At 37.4% G+C, this 22,526-nt stretch overlaps 2 protein-coding genes across 3 annotated transcripts in view; both read left to right on the top strand.

Annotated features, from left to right (window-relative positions):
* LOC137401443 (sterol regulatory element-binding protein 1-like) overlaps positions 1 to 14,744 on the top strand; it is a 30,920-nt gene extending 16,176 nt beyond the window's left edge. Inside the window, exons 10-21 of the mRNA XM_068087783.1 lie at positions 619 to 766; positions 1,696 to 1,811; positions 3,746 to 3,877; positions 4,021 to 4,182; positions 6,026 to 6,123; positions 7,299 to 7,466; positions 7,810 to 7,930; positions 8,417 to 8,560; positions 9,542 to 9,667; positions 12,582 to 12,741; positions 12,980 to 13,104; positions 14,378 to 14,744. Coding sequence (XP_067943884.1) covers positions 619 to 766; positions 1,696 to 1,811; positions 3,746 to 3,877; positions 4,021 to 4,182; positions 6,026 to 6,123; positions 7,299 to 7,466; positions 7,810 to 7,930; positions 8,417 to 8,560; positions 9,542 to 9,667; positions 12,582 to 12,741; positions 12,980 to 13,104; positions 14,378 to 14,464 — 1,587 coding nt within the window. The 3' untranslated portion in view covers positions 14,465 to 14,744. The remainder of the gene's footprint in view (positions 1 to 618; positions 767 to 1,695; positions 1,812 to 3,745; positions 3,878 to 4,020; positions 4,183 to 6,025; positions 6,124 to 7,298; positions 7,467 to 7,809; positions 7,931 to 8,416; positions 8,561 to 9,541; positions 9,668 to 12,581; positions 12,742 to 12,979; positions 13,105 to 14,377) is intronic.
* Positions 14,745 to 15,370: 626 nt separating this feature from the next.
* LOC137402159 (replication factor C subunit 3-like) overlaps positions 15,371 to 22,526 on the top strand; it is a 51,949-nt gene continuing 44,793 nt past the window's right edge. For both annotated transcript variants that reach the window (XM_068088639.1, XM_068088638.1), the window contains exons 1-3: positions 15,371 to 15,538; positions 17,108 to 17,316; positions 21,083 to 21,186. In XM_068088639.1, the coding sequence (XP_067944740.1) occupies positions 15,446 to 15,538; positions 17,108 to 17,316; positions 21,083 to 21,186 (406 nt within the window). In that variant the 5' untranslated portion in view covers positions 15,371 to 15,445. The remainder of the gene's footprint in view (positions 15,539 to 17,107; positions 17,317 to 21,082; positions 21,187 to 22,526) is intronic.

Here is a 22,526-nt window from a genome sequence, read left to right as displayed (position 1 = left end):
ATGTATCGTAATAAGTTGACCTATTCATGCAAGCTAATTGCTTTATATTCGATATAGCTGTGTTTAAACTGCAAATATTTTTTGGCTAAAAATTACCACTTACTAAATGGTGCAACGGCCACCTAATGGAAATGACAAAACACTAATAAAACCTCTGATGATGTAATAATCAGGCCAAATCACTTTAGATAGCCAATCGATGGATGATACATACACGTAGTATCAGCCGTTGAGTTTCACGTCTACCACACCAATTTATCTGTGCATGACATGTTTACTGATAACTACAGCCATGTACGTACCAACTGGGAGAATTACAGTCCTACACTCGACTGTTGTAATGATGAAACTTTATTACAAATTAACAACAAATAATTTATAAAAATCCCAAGCTCTGTTTAAAATACTTGCTGCCGGAATTCCAATTATCTAATAATTTGGCATTTCAATACATCGCTTTTGCAATCAGTGGTGTAAATACATCGCTGATGATAATAATATATTTAGTAGATACACATTGATTGTATAATAAATAGTATGATGTGAGTTGAATGTACTGTGTTGACTCGACTGTACATGTGTTGATCAACTATTTACTGGACCTCATTGTTGATCTAGGCAATTCTATGGATGATAAATTTTCTGCTATTTGGACTCGTGCTGATCAAACTATTGGTGTTCGGGGAGCCGGTGACAAGTCCCGACAGCAAGGAGTCAACTCGGTACTGGCGACACATGAATCAATCAGATTGCGACTTGGAGAACGGTGAGCAAACTATTTAGTGACGCAGAAATTGGTCGCAGTCTTTCACTGTATCTACTCTGCACCTTTGGGCAACACCTAACATACATAATAAACTAGATGATCTTTCAATATGGCAGCCTTACCAAGGCACCAGCTCTGCTCAAATGATTACATAGAATAGTAGTCTGGGGGAGGTGCTAGATATGGTATGGTAGATGTGCTAGATATGGTATGGTAGATATGGTAGATAAGCTAGATATGCTATGGTATGGTAGATGTGGTAGATATGGTATGGTAGATATGGTAGATATGGTATGGTAGATGCGGTAGATATGGTATGGTAGATATGGTAGATATGGTATGGTATGGTAGATGTGGTATGCTGAGTTATTAAAGTGCTGGATTAATCATTTGTATTTTTTCATCTAAATTTGAGTGAATTCATTATTTATAAACTAGCACAGTTGGCTGCTAATCCGCAGCGCATCCGGTTGCTACAATTGTATTTTCTGATCTTGCTTCAACAAGATAAATACCCATTGTTGTATTTGTAGCAGAGCTCAAAATATTAAAATATCATGGAAATCAGTTGATAGATCACTTTGGTTTAATGAAATTTTGTGTTATAGGTGGTTTTTCAGGATGTTGTTAACAAAGTTGATATGTAATTCTCACCTTTTTGTCACATCACTCATTATTACTACGAGGTTATTGTTGTAATGATATTAGTACAAGGATGGGTTATCCTCTCATTTTTATGTTTTCATTAAGAGTAGACAACTCTTGCATTTACGGGCTCGTTATATTCATATCTTAAAATTAACAGGCGTTTTTTGTTGAATACAAATTAAAGAAAAACGATCTCATGTCGCTCTCGTAATAATCCAAGCCATCCTTTCCATCTGTGTAATACAACAGTTAGTATTGCCACTCGCTTACTGTTGTCACAGGCTACTATTCATCTGCTGCCGTGCAGCTGAAGGAGGCATTACATGCTCTCGGCAGACCATTTCCTACTACAAGACTTGAGCTGCTCACCAGCTTAACCTGGCAGACTCTGAGACAGGTTTGTCATCATTCTGGCATTTCTACTGCACTCGTCGGTGTTAGGTACTCGTAGTGTGTGGTGACTAGTGGTGATAGTTGTTAGTGGGTAGTAATAGTTGGTATCCGGTATCAATGGTTGGTACCTGATAGTGGAGTTCCTTGATAGAGGAGTGAGGTTCTAGGATAAGACCAGGTGCCTGCTGTATTTTTTCTTGGCTAGAGCAGTCCTGCGTAGTTTTGTTTTAAAAAAAAGTGCTGTAAACAAACCTACTGAATTTATAAATTTAGTCACAAACACAAAATGATATAACTAAGTTTAGCCATTTTATGGAATCGTGGATAGTGTATCGCTTCAAAACATAGATGGATCTTAGAGATACAGCGAATTGCTGTACATTTTGGAAATTGTATCATGGAAAGTGTATCGGTCCAAAACATGTAAGGGTCTTAGAGATACAGCGAATCATTGTAAGGGTCTTAGAGATACAGCGAATCATTGTAAGGGTCTTAGAGATACAGCGAATCATTGTAAGGGTCTTAGAGATACAGCGAATCATTGTATGGGTCTTAGAGATACAGCGAATCATTGTAAGGGTCTTAGAGATACAGCGAATCATTGTATGGATCTTAGAGATACAGCGAATCATTGTATGGATCTTAGAGATACAGCGAATCATTGTATGGATCTTAGAGATACAGCGAATCGTTGGATGCATCTTAGAGGTACAGCGAATCGTTGGATGCATCTTAGATGTACAGCGAATCGTACATTTTGCATTCGGTACATTATTTTTTCGATACCTTGTTTATCATCAATGCTTGGTCCATCTCAACTAGTAAGTGCCTTGAAGCCTTGTGTATACATACGGTTCCCAACCTACGAACGAGCTACGTTCCGAACGATTGTTCGTAAGGTGAATTTGTTCGTAAGTTGCTTCAGTGCTATGGTTTGTATTATAATTTATGTTTAAGGCCTATATAAGTATATTGAAGGTTTATATAAGTATGTTTAAGGCTTGTATAAGTAACCTGTATTGGTTTGTACTGAAAAAAACATTTAGTAAAATTGAGAGAATACTGTGGTGGACGCCGGGCCATGACACTGCATTTCTTATTTATTGTATGTCTTTTCCTTTTTATTATATTGTTGTTTTAATCGTTATGCTATCACTTATCGTTGTTGTCTTATTCTTTGTATGTGTTGTCCGTTTATTATATCGTTGTTTCACTCGTTATGCTATTGTTATATCTGATATACCGTCATAACACTATCACTTATCGTCACTTATATTGTTGTCATACCAACGCGCTAGCGGTCCTATTTATTCACCTTTTTAGCCAGTGTTCTTGCCGTTAGCCGGAATGGTTGATATTATTGTATATAAATGAGTGCGCTCATTTAGTTGAGCAGAGCAGATAGCCGTACGCTCGGCTAGTGAAATTTCCTTCGCCAATTAAAAGCTGAATGAAACTACATGCACTCTCTTCTCTTTATTTATTAGTAAAGATCGTGCCAAGCAAAGGCCGGCAAATCCCCTTACAATACGTATGTAAAGTTCAAACAAAGTTCCAACAAATAATTCGAAAGTTATTTGAGTTACGAACAACGGTACATACGTTCGTATGTACCGTTGTTCGTAACTCGAATGTTCGTAAGGAGGGAACCGTCTGTATATGAACAGGTTCCCTCATCCTCAGATTGTGCACCTCTAGGTCTTTTGTCTAGTAGGTACGAGATTGTGAGACTATGTATCTGCAGCCAAATCTTTGAGCTAGCTGCCCATGAGTGTATTAGCCTATTTATCAGATCAGCTGCCTAGTTATATAGCGGGTGTGTCTGACTCTGTCACTAACTTGATGGTTCTCTGATGTAGAATCTGTCCCTTATTCAACATCATTATTCTCTTGACTAGCCTTTCTCTCTCTATGGAGTATGACATCTCTATTCCACAGGTCCTACACCGAATCTATATTGGCAGGCTGATCGAGAAAGTAGGCTCCTGGAGGAATAAGGATGTAGGCAAGTCTTCCCATGATGCATCAGTTGCGTACTACCGCCTCCTTCAGCTCAGTCTAACCGGCAAAGTATGATTTACTGTAAAGATGTGTGGAGATAACTGCTGAGCTTCAAACTGACATATTTGTTAAAAAATTCAATTACACTGTTAGTTTCGTCTTGAGTTGGTGCAATAGTGTTGCTGTACTCGTTTGATGAACTCTTTTGACAGGTGGAAAGCAATGGGTGGCAGCAGCTGAATCTCGCTGTTTGTTCGCTCAATTTAGCCGAGTCAGCATCTGACGAAATGGATCATGGCATGCTCGCTGAGATGTATGCAACATCAGCTGTGACAGTGCTCCATACACTCACGGATCACCTGCTCTTCATCGCTGTATGTACCTGCTACATGTGTGTGTGTGGCATGTAGTACTATTGTAGGGTGACTGTTCAGTTTATTTGACTCTCTAAACGATACCGGGTGCAGATAATTCTAATATGGCTACGAAAGAGCCATATTAGAGTTGTCCATATTAACCATAGAGATGGAGTTATTAAAGGTTGACTTGCAACAAAATTCACATTACAGTTATTTGCTATGAAAAGATTCACCATGTCTTACTCTGTTGTGTTGTAGGTGCAAAGTATGTGGAAAGGTGATTACAAGCTCTTAAAAGCTCAAAAATGAACAGAAAATCGCAGCCACTTGAGACCGCTGTAGTTTGAATTCCCTTTCCAAAACGGCTCAAATGTGATGTAGTTGTGAGAGATGGTTTCTGTTTACACATTCTTGCAACCTTATTCGTCGAAATATTTTCACAAATATACTTCACGCATTCAACAAAACTATGTCTATTGTTCTTACGTGTCTGTTTTATCGTCATCGTAATGCTGTCACTTTTAGCAGTGATATCTTATAACTTACCGTAAAAATTCGTTTAATTTTTTAGCCTTAGCTTGAAGGAGTACATATCATTGTCTGATAATCAGGATGAGCCTGTTGGTCACTTGTGATAATCGAAAAGTGCTGCAGAAATTATTTGCGAAGTATTGGGTCACATGATCAGATTACGACTTGCCGATTAGACCAAGCCGAAACAAAACTGTAAAGTAGCGAGCATCTATATTTGATACGGGGTCTTCGGTAAAACCCGAAGTGTTTGTCATAAACTAGTACTACGATAAGTTTTATATTGAGCTTTGTATTGGCCTTTCAATTCAGGTGAGAACATCACATGACAAGACGATAACCAACATTCGTGGCTACGTCATCGAAATAAAGAGATTCCAATATACGGCGGCTTTTCGTTTTTGAGCTTTTAAGAGCTTGTAATCACATTTCCACATATTTGGCACTTACAACACAACAGAGTAAGACATGGTGAATCTTTTGATACCAAATAACTGTGATGTGAATTTTGTTGCAAGTCAACCTTTAAGTTACTTTCTCTTATGGAACTGGCTATTGACTACCAACGTCAGTATGATTTGGGACAATATTCCCATTAAAGTACAGCGATATAGCCATAGGAGCAAGTCCTCTATGTTGAGGAATCCTTAGGCTGTAGCGTGGATATTTTAGTTATAATTACGCATAGCCTGTGCCACAAGGTTCTCTCCTATTACTGTCGTTGTGTAAACTTGAGTTTTACAGGCTTTATTATTTCATATTCCTCAATACACTTTGAGGTTTAACTGGCTTTAGGCTATAACATAAATATCTTTGGTGGTTGTAAAGACTGTAAACTGTTGTTTCCTACGCATCATAACTGCCGAATATACCGGGAACCTCTTCACCCAACATTTCAACCCAATGGTTTATAGATTGTGTGACCAAATGGTTACATAACTTTGTTAAACAACAACTCAGCGATATCTAGGGTTGTCTGATTTTTAATGGTTTGTAAATAAAAAGAAACCTCAATCCTACTTTTGTACTGTACAGCCAGTCACAGCATGTGTGTGGCTCACGGGTTTGATCTGCTCCTTGAGATTGTCACCAAATCATTGATTTTCTAAGCTATGAATTTCTCTAGTGCAGTATGCTCTGTGATTGTGTGAATTTCTCTAGTGCAGTATGCTCTGTGATTGTGTGAATTTCTCTAGTGCAGTATGCTCTGTGATTGTGTGAATTTCTTTAGTGCAGTATGCTCTGTGATTGTGTGAATTTCTCTAGTGCAGTATGCTCTGTGATTGCACAGTTTTACGCTTTTATACGGTAAGCTCTATGATTGCAGAGGTTTCTTTTGAGCCGCTGCAGGAAGCAATGCCTTAGACATGATAGAGATGAGATTCCAGAGCACTTAAGGTGGCTGTGTGAACCAGCTGGCCACAGGTAAGTCTAGTGATCTACCGCTATTAGGATACAGAAGGTGGTTGGAAGCATTTGTATTTGAAAGTTTTTTTGGAACGTGGCAGTTTTGTAAATCAGTATGCAATGCTTTGGAGTTATGTTACCTTAACTTTTGACAATTCGATCACTTGATACTTTGTGCTGTTTTTGTCATTGGAAGGGTGATTAGCTGGAGCGTAAGTAAAGAAGTTCAGCAATCTTTCGGTCAAGGATTTTACTATTCAATTTTTTCCTCCCAGTTCTTTGTATAGGAGAATAATAAATGCCGTACTTTTTGGACTATTAGCCGCTACTTTTTTCTGATGGTTTGAGCCATGCGGCTTATATAAGGGTGCTGCTAATCTGTGGCTTTTTCTTTAACCGCTAGGGCGCATTAACCAGAATCTCCGGTTAGTGCGCCTCTAGCCGTGAAAGAAAATACGAAACAATGCCTAACGGTACTGTTCCATTAGGCAATAGGTTAAAAAGCGTCGGTTAATACGAAGCAGTGTCGTTAGGCACTATTCCGTCTTAAACAGCAAAGTTGCTGCCGCGTTAAAAAGCACCACCCTGAGTTCTGCGGCCTATACAAAGGTGCGGCCTATGTATTGTTTTATTATCATTTTTTTGGGAAAACAAAGCAGATGCGGTTTATAAAGGGGTGCGGTTTATAGTCCGAAAAGTACTGTAGTAACTAGTAACATTATCTCAAAAATATTAAACCTTGAACTGAAATACTACAACTGGCAACAAGGATAATTTAAAGTCAGTTTATTAAGTTTTTTATGACTGGGAATTCTATAAATAATTAGAAATTGAAGGGAATTTGTGGTTGTAGTGCTGGAGATTGGTAGGCTACACTGTATCAAGTTATTTTCTACTACAATTAAAGAAATTGGAAGGGAAGTGTTACATGGTGTTTTCACCCATCTCTATCTTAAGAAGTTTGTCATTAGCTTGATGTCTTATTAATCACTTTCATGTTTAGGAAACTAAATTATCCAAACGAAACTTTTTGAACTCTTCATACTCTTGGGTACTTCATAGACTCGTGTGAAGAACAACAACTTTATCTACCTTTCTAAAGCAGTTTCCTTCATTTGATATGCTTTTTAATATTGACATCTTTATTTCTGAACATATTCATTGTTCATTGATCGCTCTGATCTCATCTACAGATACCTGGTCGACTTAACATGGTATAATGACCTCAGGTCCCTAGAGCAGGGTTTTACCTCCAACAAGCACCCTTACGACCCGCTGTCAACTTTGATGCAGTGTTATCGCCAGCATCTACTCGAGGTAGCTCTCTACGAAGTTGTCACCCCACTGCCTGACACCAACATGTAAGTCATCAGTCCGTTATTGTCTTGAAGGCACTAAACAACCAAGGTTGACAGGCTTGAACAAGTGGTTACCAGCAGACATAGGTGATTGCGCCAATAGTTCTATGATAACAAAATACCATCTACTCTACATTCCAGTCAAGCAACGGGGTTGATCTAAAGCTGATTTTCATTTTAAGATCAGAGGTGGGACCTAAACCTTTAAATCGCAGTCATTTTTTATCTAGTACTATACTATTAGTCTATGGTCTCTGTCTATCTATGTAAATATCTGATGAATGTTACGATTGGCGGGCTATATATGATGGTTGTTCTTATCCTAAGTCTGTGTATGCTCTTATAGTGAGGCAGCGCTGAACCACCTGGAAGCCATTGAGAGCACTAATCCTCAGGAAAAGACTAGTGACACTCCGTATGACATGGTTCAGCGGGTGGATGAGCTAGCTCATTGGTGGTCTGCTATGGTATGTGTCTTTTGGTTAGCTAGCTAGTATAACATTATTCATGGCTGTATGTTATGAAGGTCGCCTTTTAGCTGGGGCCTAAGCTGGTTTGCTATTACCTGTACTTGTCTTATATTGTTTTTAGCTTTCTGTTCTTCATTGTACACGGATATGCAATTTTTCTGTTTTTTAACTGCAGTGCTAGCTATGGATATCTAGCCTGCGGGAGTTGCTTGACAGTAAATTACAATAATATTGTGTAGCAGCCCGCTCCAGTCTTGATACCACAAGGCTATTAGCAAGCCACATGCTTTATGCTATCATAATTTTAACGCTAGCCAAAGTATACAGTTGTGCAATTCTTACAGACCTGAGGTCAGACCTGTTGATGTAACGCAGTTGTGTTGGTCTCTAGGCAACTCGTGCCATTCTAAAGCACTCGATGTAAGTCATGATTTGTCTACAGCTTCTATTGCTACTCTCTCATGTTGTCTGACCTCGTAATAGATTGCTGTTGCTGTGCACTGGGCTAAAAATGACTATACACGGGCGGAGAGATATTACCACACTCTATCAGCACTACCTGCAGTTTACCTGCATAAGGAAGATGAAACTAGCATGCTACCAAGGGCCATGCACGATGTGTTCAGGGTAGGTCCTTTCTGACTTGATGGCTTTGTACCCCAATAAGAAATGACAAGTCCTGCATCCATCTTCTTAATTAGTTAGGAATGCAGCACGAGGGTTTGTTATCCCAAAAAGGGAATTCCTCGTTCATCATGCGCAGTTTCCATAAGTAGAGCCTTTCTCCGGCTCTCGGCTGCATCACCACAATAACCTGAGGTGTCTTGCGGGCTGACCAGTAGCTGCTTCAACAGTTCCACTTAATTACTATTCAACTTGTTCTCATGATAATAATTGCTATGGAAAGTCATCGAATGATTAACCTTAAGATAAAAATTAGACTTGCATGATTGTGATCTTTGTTGATGGTGTTCTGTGATCATCTATAATGATTACCCGTGATCTGTGATCATCTGAGTACCGCTACTTATCAGAGAAAATGTCTACCCGATTAAACTTTGCAGAAAACAGCCTGTGTTTATAGAGTTGGCTTATTTTTCCCAATTCCTATGTTTATGTGCTTCATTGCCAGCTGCATGCGTTCAGTTGAGAGCTCTATGGATTTAGGGAATTTTGAGAGGTTCACTGTAATTATGGCCATATTGTAGGAGGTTCACTGTAATTATGGCCATATTGTAGGAGATTCGCTGTAATTACGGCCATATTGTAGGTTCACTGTAATTATGACCATATTTTAGGAGGTTCACTGTAATTACGGCCATATTGTAGGAGGTTCACTGTAATTATGGCCATATTGTAGGAGGTTCACTGTAATTATGACCATATTGTAGGAGGTTCACTCTAGTTATGGCCATATTGTAGGAGGTTCACTGTAATAATGGCCATATTGTAGGAGGTTCACTGTAATTACGGCCATGTTGCAGGAGGTTCACTGTAATTACGGCCATATTGTAGGAGGTTCACTGTAATTACGGCCATATTGCAGGAGGTTCACTGTAGTTATGGCCATATTGTAGGAGGTTCACTGTAGTTATGGCCATATTGTAGGCAAGAAGCGGTCTCATCACACGTACTGTGTGTCCGTATGCTGCTGCTAAACTATGTAACAAGGCCAGTCATACGCTGACAGAAAACGTTCTCTGTTCCTCTCACTCGCAGCAGCGCATGAAGGAGGTTAGTGAAAGTCATTAGTAGTTGCCCCTCTTTGCCAAAGAAGTGGAGCGTGTCATATGGTTGTAATTGCAATCCTCACTAGCTGCAATGCTCCGTAAACACTTCATTTATTTGCAATCTAAGGGAGTGTGTTCATGGCAATCTAAGGGAGTGTGTTCATGGCAATCTAAGGGAGTGTGTTCATGGCAATCTAAGGAAGTGTGTTCATGGCAATTTTATAGAAAATGCATTTTTCATACCGATTCATTATACCCTACAGGATGAATTTATTCGCGGAGTTATATTTCACGAAAATTGCCATTTCATGCATATTCGCGGATTAATTTATTCGCGGCTGAAAACTGTCACTCTCTATGAAGAGTTAACTCTATTGCGTCTTACAATAGAGTTAATCATACACATGCGCACATTGCGTGTTTCCGTGTGCGCGTACACCGAAACGCGGTATACACCACAGCTTGCAACTACGAGTCGATCATGCTAAGCTATAAATTTTTTGCCGCACTCAGAGGTTTTCACGAATATTCATCGATTTGGAGGCCTTTGATGAACCAACAATTTGTGGTAAGTAATGAGTTTTTTCAAAACCATTTACTGAATTAGTTGAATTTTACTTTGGTTCTTCGGTAAAACGCAATATTTATTTTTTCCATCCCTACCGCTTCGTTATTTGTTTTAGTGTGAGAGAGATTTTTTATCATACACGGAGGCACCATGACTACAAGGGTGGTAGATGTCATTCTTAGAAGATCACCAATCATTCAGGGAGGTCTTGAAATCAGGTAGAAGTGACTGCAGCTGCTAACGAGAAGAATATATCTGTTTTAAAAAAGGAACAAAAACGCCTCTACGAGCACAAATTTTTGGCCAACCGGCAGAACTTTGCAATAGTAAGCCACGAGGAGAGTTCTGATGATAACTTCCTTACCAGTCATGCAGTAGCAATAGAATCGCCTTTAACATCTACCCAAGACAGTGACAGCGATATAGAGCTGATATTACCAAAATAACTAGTCAGAGAGCACCATTACACGCTAGTATTCACTTATCAAGAAAACCAGTTTAATTTTATTGTTAGACAACCGCCATATGGACTAAACTGTTTATATTTACTCCATTCATCGTTTGTAAAATTTTATTTGTACTTGAAATATTTTATTTGTACACTCAAGTTTGTAATAAATTATAATATATCTAGACACGAAATAAAATATATAATATAAGCGTGTTTGTTGCAGCGATATCAAGGAGTTGTTGTCGATGAAGGGGTCTAGGTTGACTGGTTGCTTCTCTGCCAATATTCCTGCCTTGATGAATATTACTACTTGTCTCTAGTTTTCGTAATCGGAGTAGGTTGTTTCATTCTCAATCTGCAGTAAACACAAAAAAGAAAACATTAATAAGTGCAAAAACGTGCTGTGGTACATAAGTGCAAAAACAATAGCTGAAGTATTTAATGAAAGCGATCAGTTTTTAAACAAAAGAATTAACTAATGCAGTTAATTATGGAAAAACGTATCTGCACTGCAAATCAAATACATACTATAATGTCCAGATCAGAATCATGATCGTCCTCAACTTCGGTATTAGAGATTGATGGAGTTGATTTCAATGTAAAAAGACTAGGAGAGATTTTTTTGCGATGACGAAGCCATGCCGAATAACTTGTGAAAACCTTGAATAATTTTGTAAAGTTTGTTGCAATGGCAATAAATCTCGAAGCACCGGCGATGATTTTAAAGAAGTTTTGGAACTCGGCTACGTTTAGTACTTCTGCCTAGCGGCTATTTTTGCGATGACGCCATTCTGCATATCTTGTGACAACCTTGAATAATTTTGTAAAGAAATGTGATGCATTGGCAATGGTGTTAGCTCAAAGCCCAGGCAATGATTTTAAAAAATTTTTAAAACTCAATTACGTTTAGTATTTATGCCTAACAGCTAGTTTTTAATTTGATGCAGTAGTTATTCTCCCTTGTAATTAAAAATAGAACTAATTATTCACGGAATTTAATAATTCGCGGGATTGACTGTTCGCGAAATCGCGAATTTTTATAACCAATGAATATTTTCATCCTGTAGGGTAGTAGTATAAGTAGTGATATGAATTTTTAAAAAGAGGATTAATTCGAGATTTTATCACATGTTGTGAAGTTTACCTACTCTAACAACACATGATGTGCAACAAGATATGGTCGATAGTACAGCTTACTTTTTATTAAAAATCATGAACATTCACATTCGAATGTTTATGGTTCAATGTGAATGTTCATGATCATGAATGTTCATGAATGTTCATCAGCCTCAATATCTAATGGATATTGAGGCTGTTCGTCGGATGTGCAATTTATATACCAACTAGTCACAATTAGGGTGAGATGCTCTGTGTTTAGACATCTGATCATACTAGCTGCGTGACTTGACATGTTTGAAAGTATGTTTGTGATGCCTGGTATCGAATGTTTTATTAGCTATTGAATGATTGGACAACTGATCTTGCTGTTAATATAGCTGTTAACTTATCTGTCTGAGCTTTGTTGTTAGCTTGTAGAGCGGTTTCTGGAATTGCAACATAAATGGACAACTAAGAAGCATATTTTAGTGACTTCAGGAATATCTTTTGGAAAGGTTTTTGGTCTGCATAGCATATAATCTGAAGGCTGAATTTATAACACACCATGTCAACTAGCTTTGCCCAAAAGTTGAATCTATCTATATATTAGCATGCACCCGTGGGATGACACCGGAACCTATTTTCTGTACTTTCATATTATGTGTATTTTATTCTTCAAGCTGCACATTATGTACACCTATATATGTACACATTATGTACACCTATATAGGTACACATTATGTACACCTATATAGGTAGCTAGTGTATTATGATAATTCATTAGCATTTTTATTCCTATAGGGTTTCTTACTACTCACCTGTGATTGGTTGTTGACAACACGCACAGAACTCTGGGAACAGGATACAGACTCGGCTCCTGGCAGTGTAAATGCTAAAGATGCTGCGACGGGCTTTAAAAATGATCTCAATAATTTACAGAAACTCTCAGACAGACACAAAGGTGTGCATTCGATCAACATATTCAAAGACTAACATAGTTTTATCCATTTATATATCAGATGTGGCAACTATGCGTTATTAGCGGTAGTTTGTAAGATATTTTTATGAAGTCTTCGGAGATTCTGATTGCTACCATTAAAACTGTAACATGAGGTGAAGACACATTGAAGAGTTGCGTCAGTGTTTATGTCAGGATTTCGTAGACACTGAAAAACTAAAAAGATAATGACTGATTTCAGCGATGGGAGACATGGTTGTTCGATACCAGGCCACATACAGAACGATGCTCGGTTGCAATCCTTCTAAAACTAACCACCTGCTGAAGACATCATTACATAAGTCGCCTAATCCTGCTTTGCATAAGGTATATGATCTATTCTTTTATTCCATATAAGGTAAGATCTGTGCATTTATTCTATATACGGTAAGATTTGTGCATTTATTCCATATAAGGTAAGATATTTGCATTTATTCCATATAAGGTAAGATCTATGCATTTATTCCATATAAGGTAAAGCCTGCATGTATTCCATAAAAGGTAGCTGCTGCATTTTTCCATTTAAGATCAAATTTATGCATTTATTCCATATAAGGTAAAACTAGATCAGTAGTATTCCCAATAAAGGTGAAAGGACAAAGATCCCTTTTTAATTTTTTCCCATTGTAATTTTTTCTCCATAATGATCTCATTTTACGTAAGGTAACTGCACTCATCTCATTTCAAAGCAAAGGTAAATGTATAGATTATATTTCATGTAAGGTGACTGCACTCATCTCATTTCAAAGCAAAGGTAAATGTATAGATTATATTTCATGTAAGGTAACTGCACTCATCTCATTTCAAAGCAAAGGTAAATGTATAGATTATATTTCATGTAAGGTAACTGCACTCATCTCATTTCAAAGCAAAGGTAAATGTATAGATTATATTTCATGTAAGGTAACTGCACTCATCTCATTTCAAAGCAAAGGTAAATGTATAGATTATATTTCATGTAAGGTAACTGCACTCATCTCATTTCAAAGCAAAGGTAAATGTATAGATTATATTTCATGTAAGGTGACTGCACTCATCTCATTTCAAAGCAAAGGTAAATGTATAGATTATATTTCATGTAAGGTGACTGCACTCATCTCATTTCAAAGCAAAGGTAAATGTATAGATTGTATTTCATGTAAGGTAAGTAAGACCTTTTACTTCACCAGTTCAAAGTAGGTACACTCATGTTCTAGATAATTTACATGTAGGCTACTAGGAAATGTGATGAACTGTGTTCCAAGCGCTTAGCACTTTTACCTTTTACCAAAAGTAACAGGAAACCAGCGAACTGCGAGACGCAACGACTGCTATTGCAATGGTGCTCATGGAGGGATCTCGCTGGTTCAAATCATGAGAGAGATTTATGTATTTTATATATCTTTTGTATTTTATATAGTTTGTATTTTCTATAGTTTGTATTTTATATAGTTTGTATTTTATATAGTTTGTATTTTTTTCTTTCTATTTATTTAGTTTTTAATAAACATTTTTTACGTCGCTATGTAATGCAGCTGCGAAAGCATTGAGGGGACACTGTAATATATGAAGGCTATCAACTCATGCTACAGGTAGTAATGGCATCACTTTTGTATTGTAGGGATCGGCTACCAGTTCTTATGACAACTCGGTCAAGTCAAGATCAGACAATAAACGACAGTTGCTATCTCAAGCTGCACAGACGTAACCTCAGAGCCAGTGTCGCATGTGTGACCTTTTAATCCGGTCCCTTATGCATAGCCTCAGCTTTCATTGGAATAGTCAGAATCAAACATTCACTCACTTTGGTGATAATAAGTCTATATTTGTATCTTATCAAGTATTCGTTTCCATAAAAACCTCATTAATAACACTTGTTCTATATTTTCCTGAGTCTAATGTTATATGTTGGTTTATGCTTGATATTTGAAGTTGTATAATATTGTAAAATAAATATCTATGCCAAAGTAGGCTTGTTCGTAAACAGACTAATTTAACATTTATGTATATGTACACATACGAGTGGATGTCCGTGTACATATGTATGCGCCTACTATCTTGAATTTATATTTAGAGCTCGGATATGCATTCTCAAACAATCGCTTGTTCTCAGTAGCTACTATTACTAGTATATATTCCTTGCTATGAGTAAATGAGGTAGATGCAAAAATAAAACAAGACAATGTACGCTTTAAGAGTCTTATTTGGTTGTAAATGTGCAAGCATTTTATGTCCTATTTCCATTTCGTGTTTCAGTAGGACATAGAGGATATATGATACAGCTAAATGGTTCAACAATAAATGTTCTCTTCTTTATTTAATGTCATCGGAAAGCACGCTCTATATTACAGAATATTTTTCTAAACACTACAAGAATAAGCCCAATTATATGTCAATGTTGTGCTAACAAAATAATCGTATTAGCCCTAAATGTTGTAAAGCTTTCCGGATTAGTTTGTGTGTGCGCTAGAGAAGTCTATCTCGGGGGGATTACTAATAGGAGTCGTCTTCTTCCAGGAGTTTTCTCATCACTGCCAAGTATACCGCCTTAGTGATCGTAGAACCAATCGTGACCGAGATTGATGCAATATTCTCGAAGCATTCGTGGCGCGAATTGCGCGCCGCACAGGTCTCGTTATATCTGCTCAGCGGTAGATCAAGACTGTCCAACACTGATCAAAAAATAATTATGTCTAACAAACTATGGGTAGACAAACATCGCCCGACACTACTGAATCAAATGACATACCATGAAGCTCAAGCCAAACAGCTCATTGCATTGGTAAGACAACATCTATTGTACATATAGAATCCAATTAACCAATGTACTTCACAAATAGTAAGTACCGCAGTTATATTTAGTTTCAAAAATCGATCAAACTACATTATTTCTGCGGTTTATGTGTTCACGAGTCGAGGGCTCCAATAGCAAGTTATTTAAGAGCCTACGGTAATTTTCCGAACACGATTACTACAAATTAATGTTCTAATCCTTGTTCGACTACTTCGTAATTACCTTGTCTCACGTTATGACATTCTAGTTCGAACTAGCGCTTTTTGAGTTAATAGAAAACGTACTTGACCGACTACAACTTTCATATTTTGTCTCATAACGTGGATGTTTTAATGTGTTTCGATAGTACTTAAAATCATGAAGCTTGACTGTACAAGATCCCGAGGACAATTACAATTTGTGCTTTGGCTACTCCAACGCCTTTTTGGGTAGACCGGCACACTAGAAGCATTGTGTAATGATTGCAATAAACCTGAAAGAAATTGCAAATGCTTTTCTAGCGAGCTAACTATATAAAGAGAGATGGTCCTGCAAAGAGCCGTTGGAGAGCACCACCATGAGCATTAATTTCCCTTGTACGAGTAAAGACGTTTGGAACAGAGGTATATTTATAAATATGACAGACGCCGTTTATTGAGATTTATAGAAAACTAGCGGAAATAGGCGTTGCACGGCATTCCACGTTTTCTAAATCCCTAAAGTAGTTTTTCATAAACCCAAGACAGCAAGCGAAAGACGCTTCTTTCTAAGTTCTCTATCTGTAAAGCATTTGCCAGCAGCAGCTATTTTCCTTGAAATTTGAAAGCTTATCTTAGTAGTTGTCTCACATTCTTTGCTTGTAATTTTGAAAACTGGCTGTTTGTTCAAATTGTTCACTAAACTGCTTGCTTTAATTTTCTTTTCCTTTGGATATATATATAACTTAGCAAGAACCGGATGCTTACTTTCAAAGTGCCGTCTATATATATTTTTTGAGTATATTTTTTTGAAACAGATACCTATTGTTTCACAACACACAAGACACTATTTTATTTCTGTAAACAACAAAGAAGTACTCATTCGCCCACTCCGGATTAAACACTCGATTTTCAGTTTCTAGTTTTTTTTCTTCTCATTCATAGTAGAGCACTCACGTGAAATTAAATAAAAACTTATAGAAGAGTAGAAGCACAGTGCACCCAGTTACTGTCACTACCTGAACGAAAAGTTGCCTGACGGGGTACAACAGCTGATTTTTACTGTCAACTTTTCCTTACCAATTAGAAACATTCTGCCATGATTAAAAAGAATTCCAATGAGAATATCGCATTTTACAAATCCTGTTGCGGGCCACGTGGAAGGATTTGAAAAATACGATATTCTCGCGGGCCGTTTGTCTTGCAGGCCTAGTATAAAACATACTACTTCAACATTTGAATATTAAAATCATATAACATGCCTGGTTCGTTTAGATAGACAAGTTGAACCTTCACGCGATGTGTTTGTTACAGGTAATGGCCACGTATCACCTGCCCAGTGACATTGTAGAAACATCAGCCAGTTTTTTTACTTTTGTAGAAGCAAGGTTCAGACTTTCCTCACCTTCTGTTTTATGGACCAAGTGGGGCTGGCAAAAAGACCCGGGCGATGGCTTTTCTCAGGGAGATTTACGGTGCTGTGTCAATCAATAAGCTCAGATTTGAGAACATGGAGCTAACTGCGCCTTCAGGCGCTAAGATCAAGCTGAGGGCCATCGCTACAAACTATCATATCGATGTCACACCGAGGTTTGTTTCACGTACTTACTTTTCATTGCATTTTAATGATCAACATTGCTAGTTAATAAACGCAAGTAGAGAGGCACCGATTCTGATTTCACCAGTCGATCCAGATACTGATCCGATACACCAATTCTTATTGAAAAATAATCCGATTCAGATCTTTTGTGTTGCATAGAAAATTGTTAATTTTCTTATGCAAATATAAATATAATACAAAGAAAATATAAATATTGGTTTATTTGTTTGTATTTATGGGGAAAAGATATACATGTATCTATATTCACATACTGACATGTCGTGCATCTAGTAACAAAACAGTCCATGTTTCTTGTGATTTGTTAATAATAATGGTAATTACTGTTAGGGGTACAGCTTTCTCTGTGATAATGAAGTCTCTCTTCTATTGCTGAATGAACTGCTGCGCCTGTAAAAGTTTAGAGCAAATCAATGTTTCTTTTAATTACCATTAGTGATTCAATTCTCTCAGTGAGACGTCTTTATCTCCTATCACTATCGATGTACTCTATCGATGTAGGACTCACTGTCCACAGATGATGGAGGACAGGCTAAATACCGATAAGCCACTGAGGTTATTTTATGCAATACAAACGACCCACCATATCGTCAAGATCAAGAGAGAGATAGATAACTTTATGCATCGACTGCTCAAATTACTTTCGTAATGCTAGTAACTAGAATATTACACCGCATTCTTGTTTCCCATCATTGTTCTCTTGTTCGTGATTGGCCGCAATAAATCATATTGCTGTAATTGGGAAATACCGCACTTTGTGATTACGTCCTGACTAAAAAGATTCCTCAGCTGTGTGGATGTTTATCAGGCTATAGACATGAAATAGATTGTGTGCCAGGCTCGGAATTCATTAGGTAAAAGTAAGGAACTTGCAGCTGATGATTTATTATTATTGTAGCAGGCTAAAATACTGTTATCTGCTAAATAGTTGATCTGTAAAAAGTATCTGGAGTTTCCGATTTAGAAAAAAAGATCAGCTGATACCGATTCAGATACTTTAAGGTTGACTTGCAACAAAATTCACATTACAGTTATTTGATATGAAAAGATTCACCATGTCTTACTCTGTTGTGTTGTAGGTGCAAAATATGTGGAAAGGTGATTACAAGCTCTTAAAAGCTCAAAAACGAACAGAAAATCGCAGCCACACGAGACCGCCGCAGTTTGGATTCCCTTTCCAAAACGGCTCAAATGTGATGTAGTTGTGAGAGATGGTTTCTGTTTACACTTTCTTGCAACCTTATTCGTTGAAATATTTTCGCAAATATACTTCACGCATTCAACAAAACTATGTCTATTGTTCTTACGCGTCTATTTTATCGTCATCGTAATGCTGTCACTTTTAGCAATGATATCTTATAACTTACCGTAAGAATTAATTTAATTTTTTAGCCTTAGCTTGAAGGAGTACATATCATTGTCTGATAATCATGACGAGCCTGTTGGTCACCTGTGATAATCGAAAAGTGCTGCAAAAATTATTTGCAAAGTATTGGGTCACATGATCAGATTACGACTTGCCGATTAGACCAGGCCGAAACAAAACTGTAAAGTAGCGAGCATCTATATTTGATACAGGGTCTTCGGTAAAACCTTAAGTGTTTGTCATAAAATAGTACTACGATGAGTTTTATATCGAGCTTTGTATTAGCCTTTCAATTCCCGTGAGAACATACGTGACAAGACGATAACCAAATTTCGTGGTTACGTCATCGAAATAAAGAGATTCCAATCTACGGCGGCTTTTCATTTTTGAGCTTTTAAGAGCTTGTAATCACATTTCCACATATTTGGCCCTTTCAACACAACAGAGTAAGACATGGTGAATCTTTTGATACCAAATAACTGTAATGTGAATTTTGTTGCAAGTCAACCTTTAACTCATTCGCACCCAGGCGCGAGTTAACTCGCGTATTTATAACGTTGCTAAGCACCCAACACGAGTTAACTCGAGTCTGAAATCTACCAACTCCTTGCATCGTTATTTTCAAGTTATAAAAAATAATTTTTGATTAATTAAAAAGAAAAATTTCTGACCAATCAGACAAACTTTAAATTATGCCTCTATGACGTCCCTGGCAAAAGTTATAACCAAATTAGTACACCAATATCTACCAAAACCGGAAATCACCGTGCTGACTTGAAAGTCTATCGTTCGCGATCATATTTTTTCAACCCCAGAAGTAAATATGCAGATTCAGAAGTGAGAAGACCTTGAAAGACTGCATAAATTAAATTAAAACATTTTAAATGTTTCAAAGTTTGTATCAACTTCTAATTTTGAAATTGAATCGTTATGCTCAAATATAAATGCAATCTTCAAGTTGCCAGCCGCAGTCAGACTAATGTTATCTTTCAGTTTCGATAGGATCATATTGATTCTTACAGCTTTCTATGAGGTCTGAAAAGTCAAGAACAGAGTTGTTGAACATATTTTTATTATTTGAAACATTTTCATGACGTTTTGAGTTATATTGGCATATAGATTTGCTATGCTTTTGTTTGAAGGAAGATAATCGTGAGGAAAAGTTCGAAGTTAGAGCTTCATGATTTTCATGTTATGACTAACTGCATATGTATAAATAATATTCATAACTATGTATTGTATGTAATAAATAAGTAATTTCAGTCAAACTTTATATATTTTGCAATTTTTATGGTGCAAATCTAACTTTGTTTCAGCAAATGACAATTTTTTCAAAATTGGAAATTTCCTGAAACTACCTTCTTTGAGGCACGGATCTACATAAAAAGGATATGAGTTGTCTATATGAATGTAATATCATTTGAAAGATGAGATTTGGCTGGTTCTTGTGAAACTTGAATGAGTAAATTACCTCAAGTCTGTCTCCTGTAGTAGTAATTTGAATTACGGCAACTTTCTGAAAAATTAGCGGTATCTGGGGCTAATCACCTAGAAATTAGTCGGGTGCGAATGAGTTGAGGAGAGCAAAATCTTTTTTTTTTGAGAATTTAAGTTAATTTTTTATATATATTGACATAGGAGCAAAAGAATTTTATTTTTAATGAGATATTTTTATATAATAAAAAAAAAACAAACAATTAAATAGAAGTAATTCAAGGTTTATGTTTGTTTCCGAATAATTTTCCTGTCAGTTTTTATTCATATCTATGTTCCAAAAAGCATTTAGTTTTAGTGTGTTAAATGAACCCGCGACCTAAAGTGTGTTTTGAAATGTGACCCCTTGTATAATTGAGTTTGACATCCTTATGGTCTAATCTAAATGGTGTTATTGAAGTAATAAACCTTGCCAATAAGTGCTCTTCAATCATGGCAATTATCAGCCGTATACTACGGGAATCAAGTTATCTAGAGGGCAACAGTCTGTAGCTGGAACTGGGATGGGTTGCACAATTGGTTTTCTTCACAGTCGCCAATTTTTGCTTATCACCAGTTCATCCAGTAGTATTCTCCATCGTAATCTGCAAGAGCGGTCACAAGAATGGTAGCTTGCTTGTCTATGACATTACATATTCATTTTGTACCTAGAGAAAAAGGCATGTGTAGTAACATGTCTATATAGGAACATGTAGAAGTCGTGCCTATGTACATGTTCATAGAAGACTTGTCTGTATAGGTACATGTAGAAGACACGCTTATGTAGGTACACGTCTAAGACTTGCCTACGTGAGTGCATATAATTTGACTAATCAACAGATTAGTCGCATCCTTTTAGTTTGTCATATTGTCAAAACTTGCATGCTCTCTGTTTCTAGTGACTGTGGATTCCATGATAGAGTTGTAATACAGGAAGTCATCAAGAATCTTGCTTCCACCACGAGACTTGGTGCTGACAGTACAGGAGCTAAAAAATTCAAAGGTATAGTTCTGTTAACAGATACCATAACATATTGTTAGGATAGTGGTGACTAGGCTCGACAGGAGATGAAAATCGTAATGAGAGACAGTGTTCATCTTTACCTGTTTGCTAACGGGGGGGGGGGGGGGGGGTGGGGGGGGGTTATGTTTGTCTCTTTGCTAATTGGGAGGCTGTGTTCATTTGCACGCCACCCAGAGCTTATTTACTCGCTAGTTAGGAGCTCCCCGGACAATAGAAAACCCAAAACTATTCAAAGGATGATCAGTAAATTTTAGGTTTTGACTGCGGTCTTGAATTAGCTGGCCTTGCTCCTTCAGTGTCAGGTTCGTATTGGCAAAGGATGCTGAGCTGTGTGGGGCATAAAGTCATAAACCCAACAACAATTGTCAAGGCCTTCTGTGAAGACAAAAAATTACCATATCTCAAGAATTTTCAAAATGTTTGCCGATAACCTCAAACTTTGCAGCGATGTTCTCATGCAGTTTCTCTATGACTGAAGACATCTCAAGGTTGCCCTGCTGCACATGTTTTTACCAGAGCTGCGACTTAAAATTGACACAGTTTATTTTACCAGTGGTTGTCAGCAAGTGTGCATTTCATAAATTTGTCAAGTTCATTCATATGCTGGAATATAATATCCAGGTATGCCGTCTTTGCACACCACTCATCATTTGCAAAAAGCTTTGATCAATTGGACTTCTCATTTGTCAGAAAGATTACAAGCTCCTTTTACAGCCCATACGCGTGGGCCAACGATTGACTCGTACCATATAGAATGCATCGGACTCTGTATGAAGCAATGAGACTGTGTGCTGTTCCCATTTGCTCACACAAGACGCAAATAAACACTATTCTAAAGGTTGAGTCCTAACAATGTTCACTATCTGCACAACACCACTCAACACATCAACTAAATTTGCTAGCAAGGTCTTTGCCTTGAGAGCCTAATAGTGCAAAAAGCAGTGCATAACAGTAACATATGGGGGTTTTCTTTGACTCTACTCACGAAGTCTTTGATGATCCCGACCATGACTGCTGCTTCATCAGCGCAGACATCTGCAGTTTCCTCGTATGAGTTTGGCTTTTTCAGGATATTCCTACGTGACTCAAAATACTTCTGTTGATTTTCGGGCAGCTCATTGCAAAGTAGGAAATTTTCAAGGGCAAGTTTGTCACGGATATGCATCTTTTCGAAAACGGCAGTTTTGGTGTTCGCAGACATGTTATCAGTGCTGCAGGCAATTTTGTTATCTGAGATAGGCACTTCAGTCATCTTTGGCTGCATCATGGCTGGCATCTCTGTCGTGAGTTTGCAAGCTTTCAGTATCCATGTTTGTATT

The sequence above is a fragment of the Watersipora subatra genome, chromosome 8 (genome assembly GCF_963576615.1).
Source record: "Watersipora subatra chromosome 8, tzWatSuba1.1, whole genome shotgun sequence".
Lineage (NCBI taxonomy): Eukaryota > Metazoa > Bryozoa > Gymnolaemata > Cheilostomatida > Watersiporidae > Watersipora > Watersipora subatra.
The sequence above is the reverse complement of the archived record's forward strand: the minus strand, read 5'-3'. Positions and strand labels throughout refer to the sequence as shown.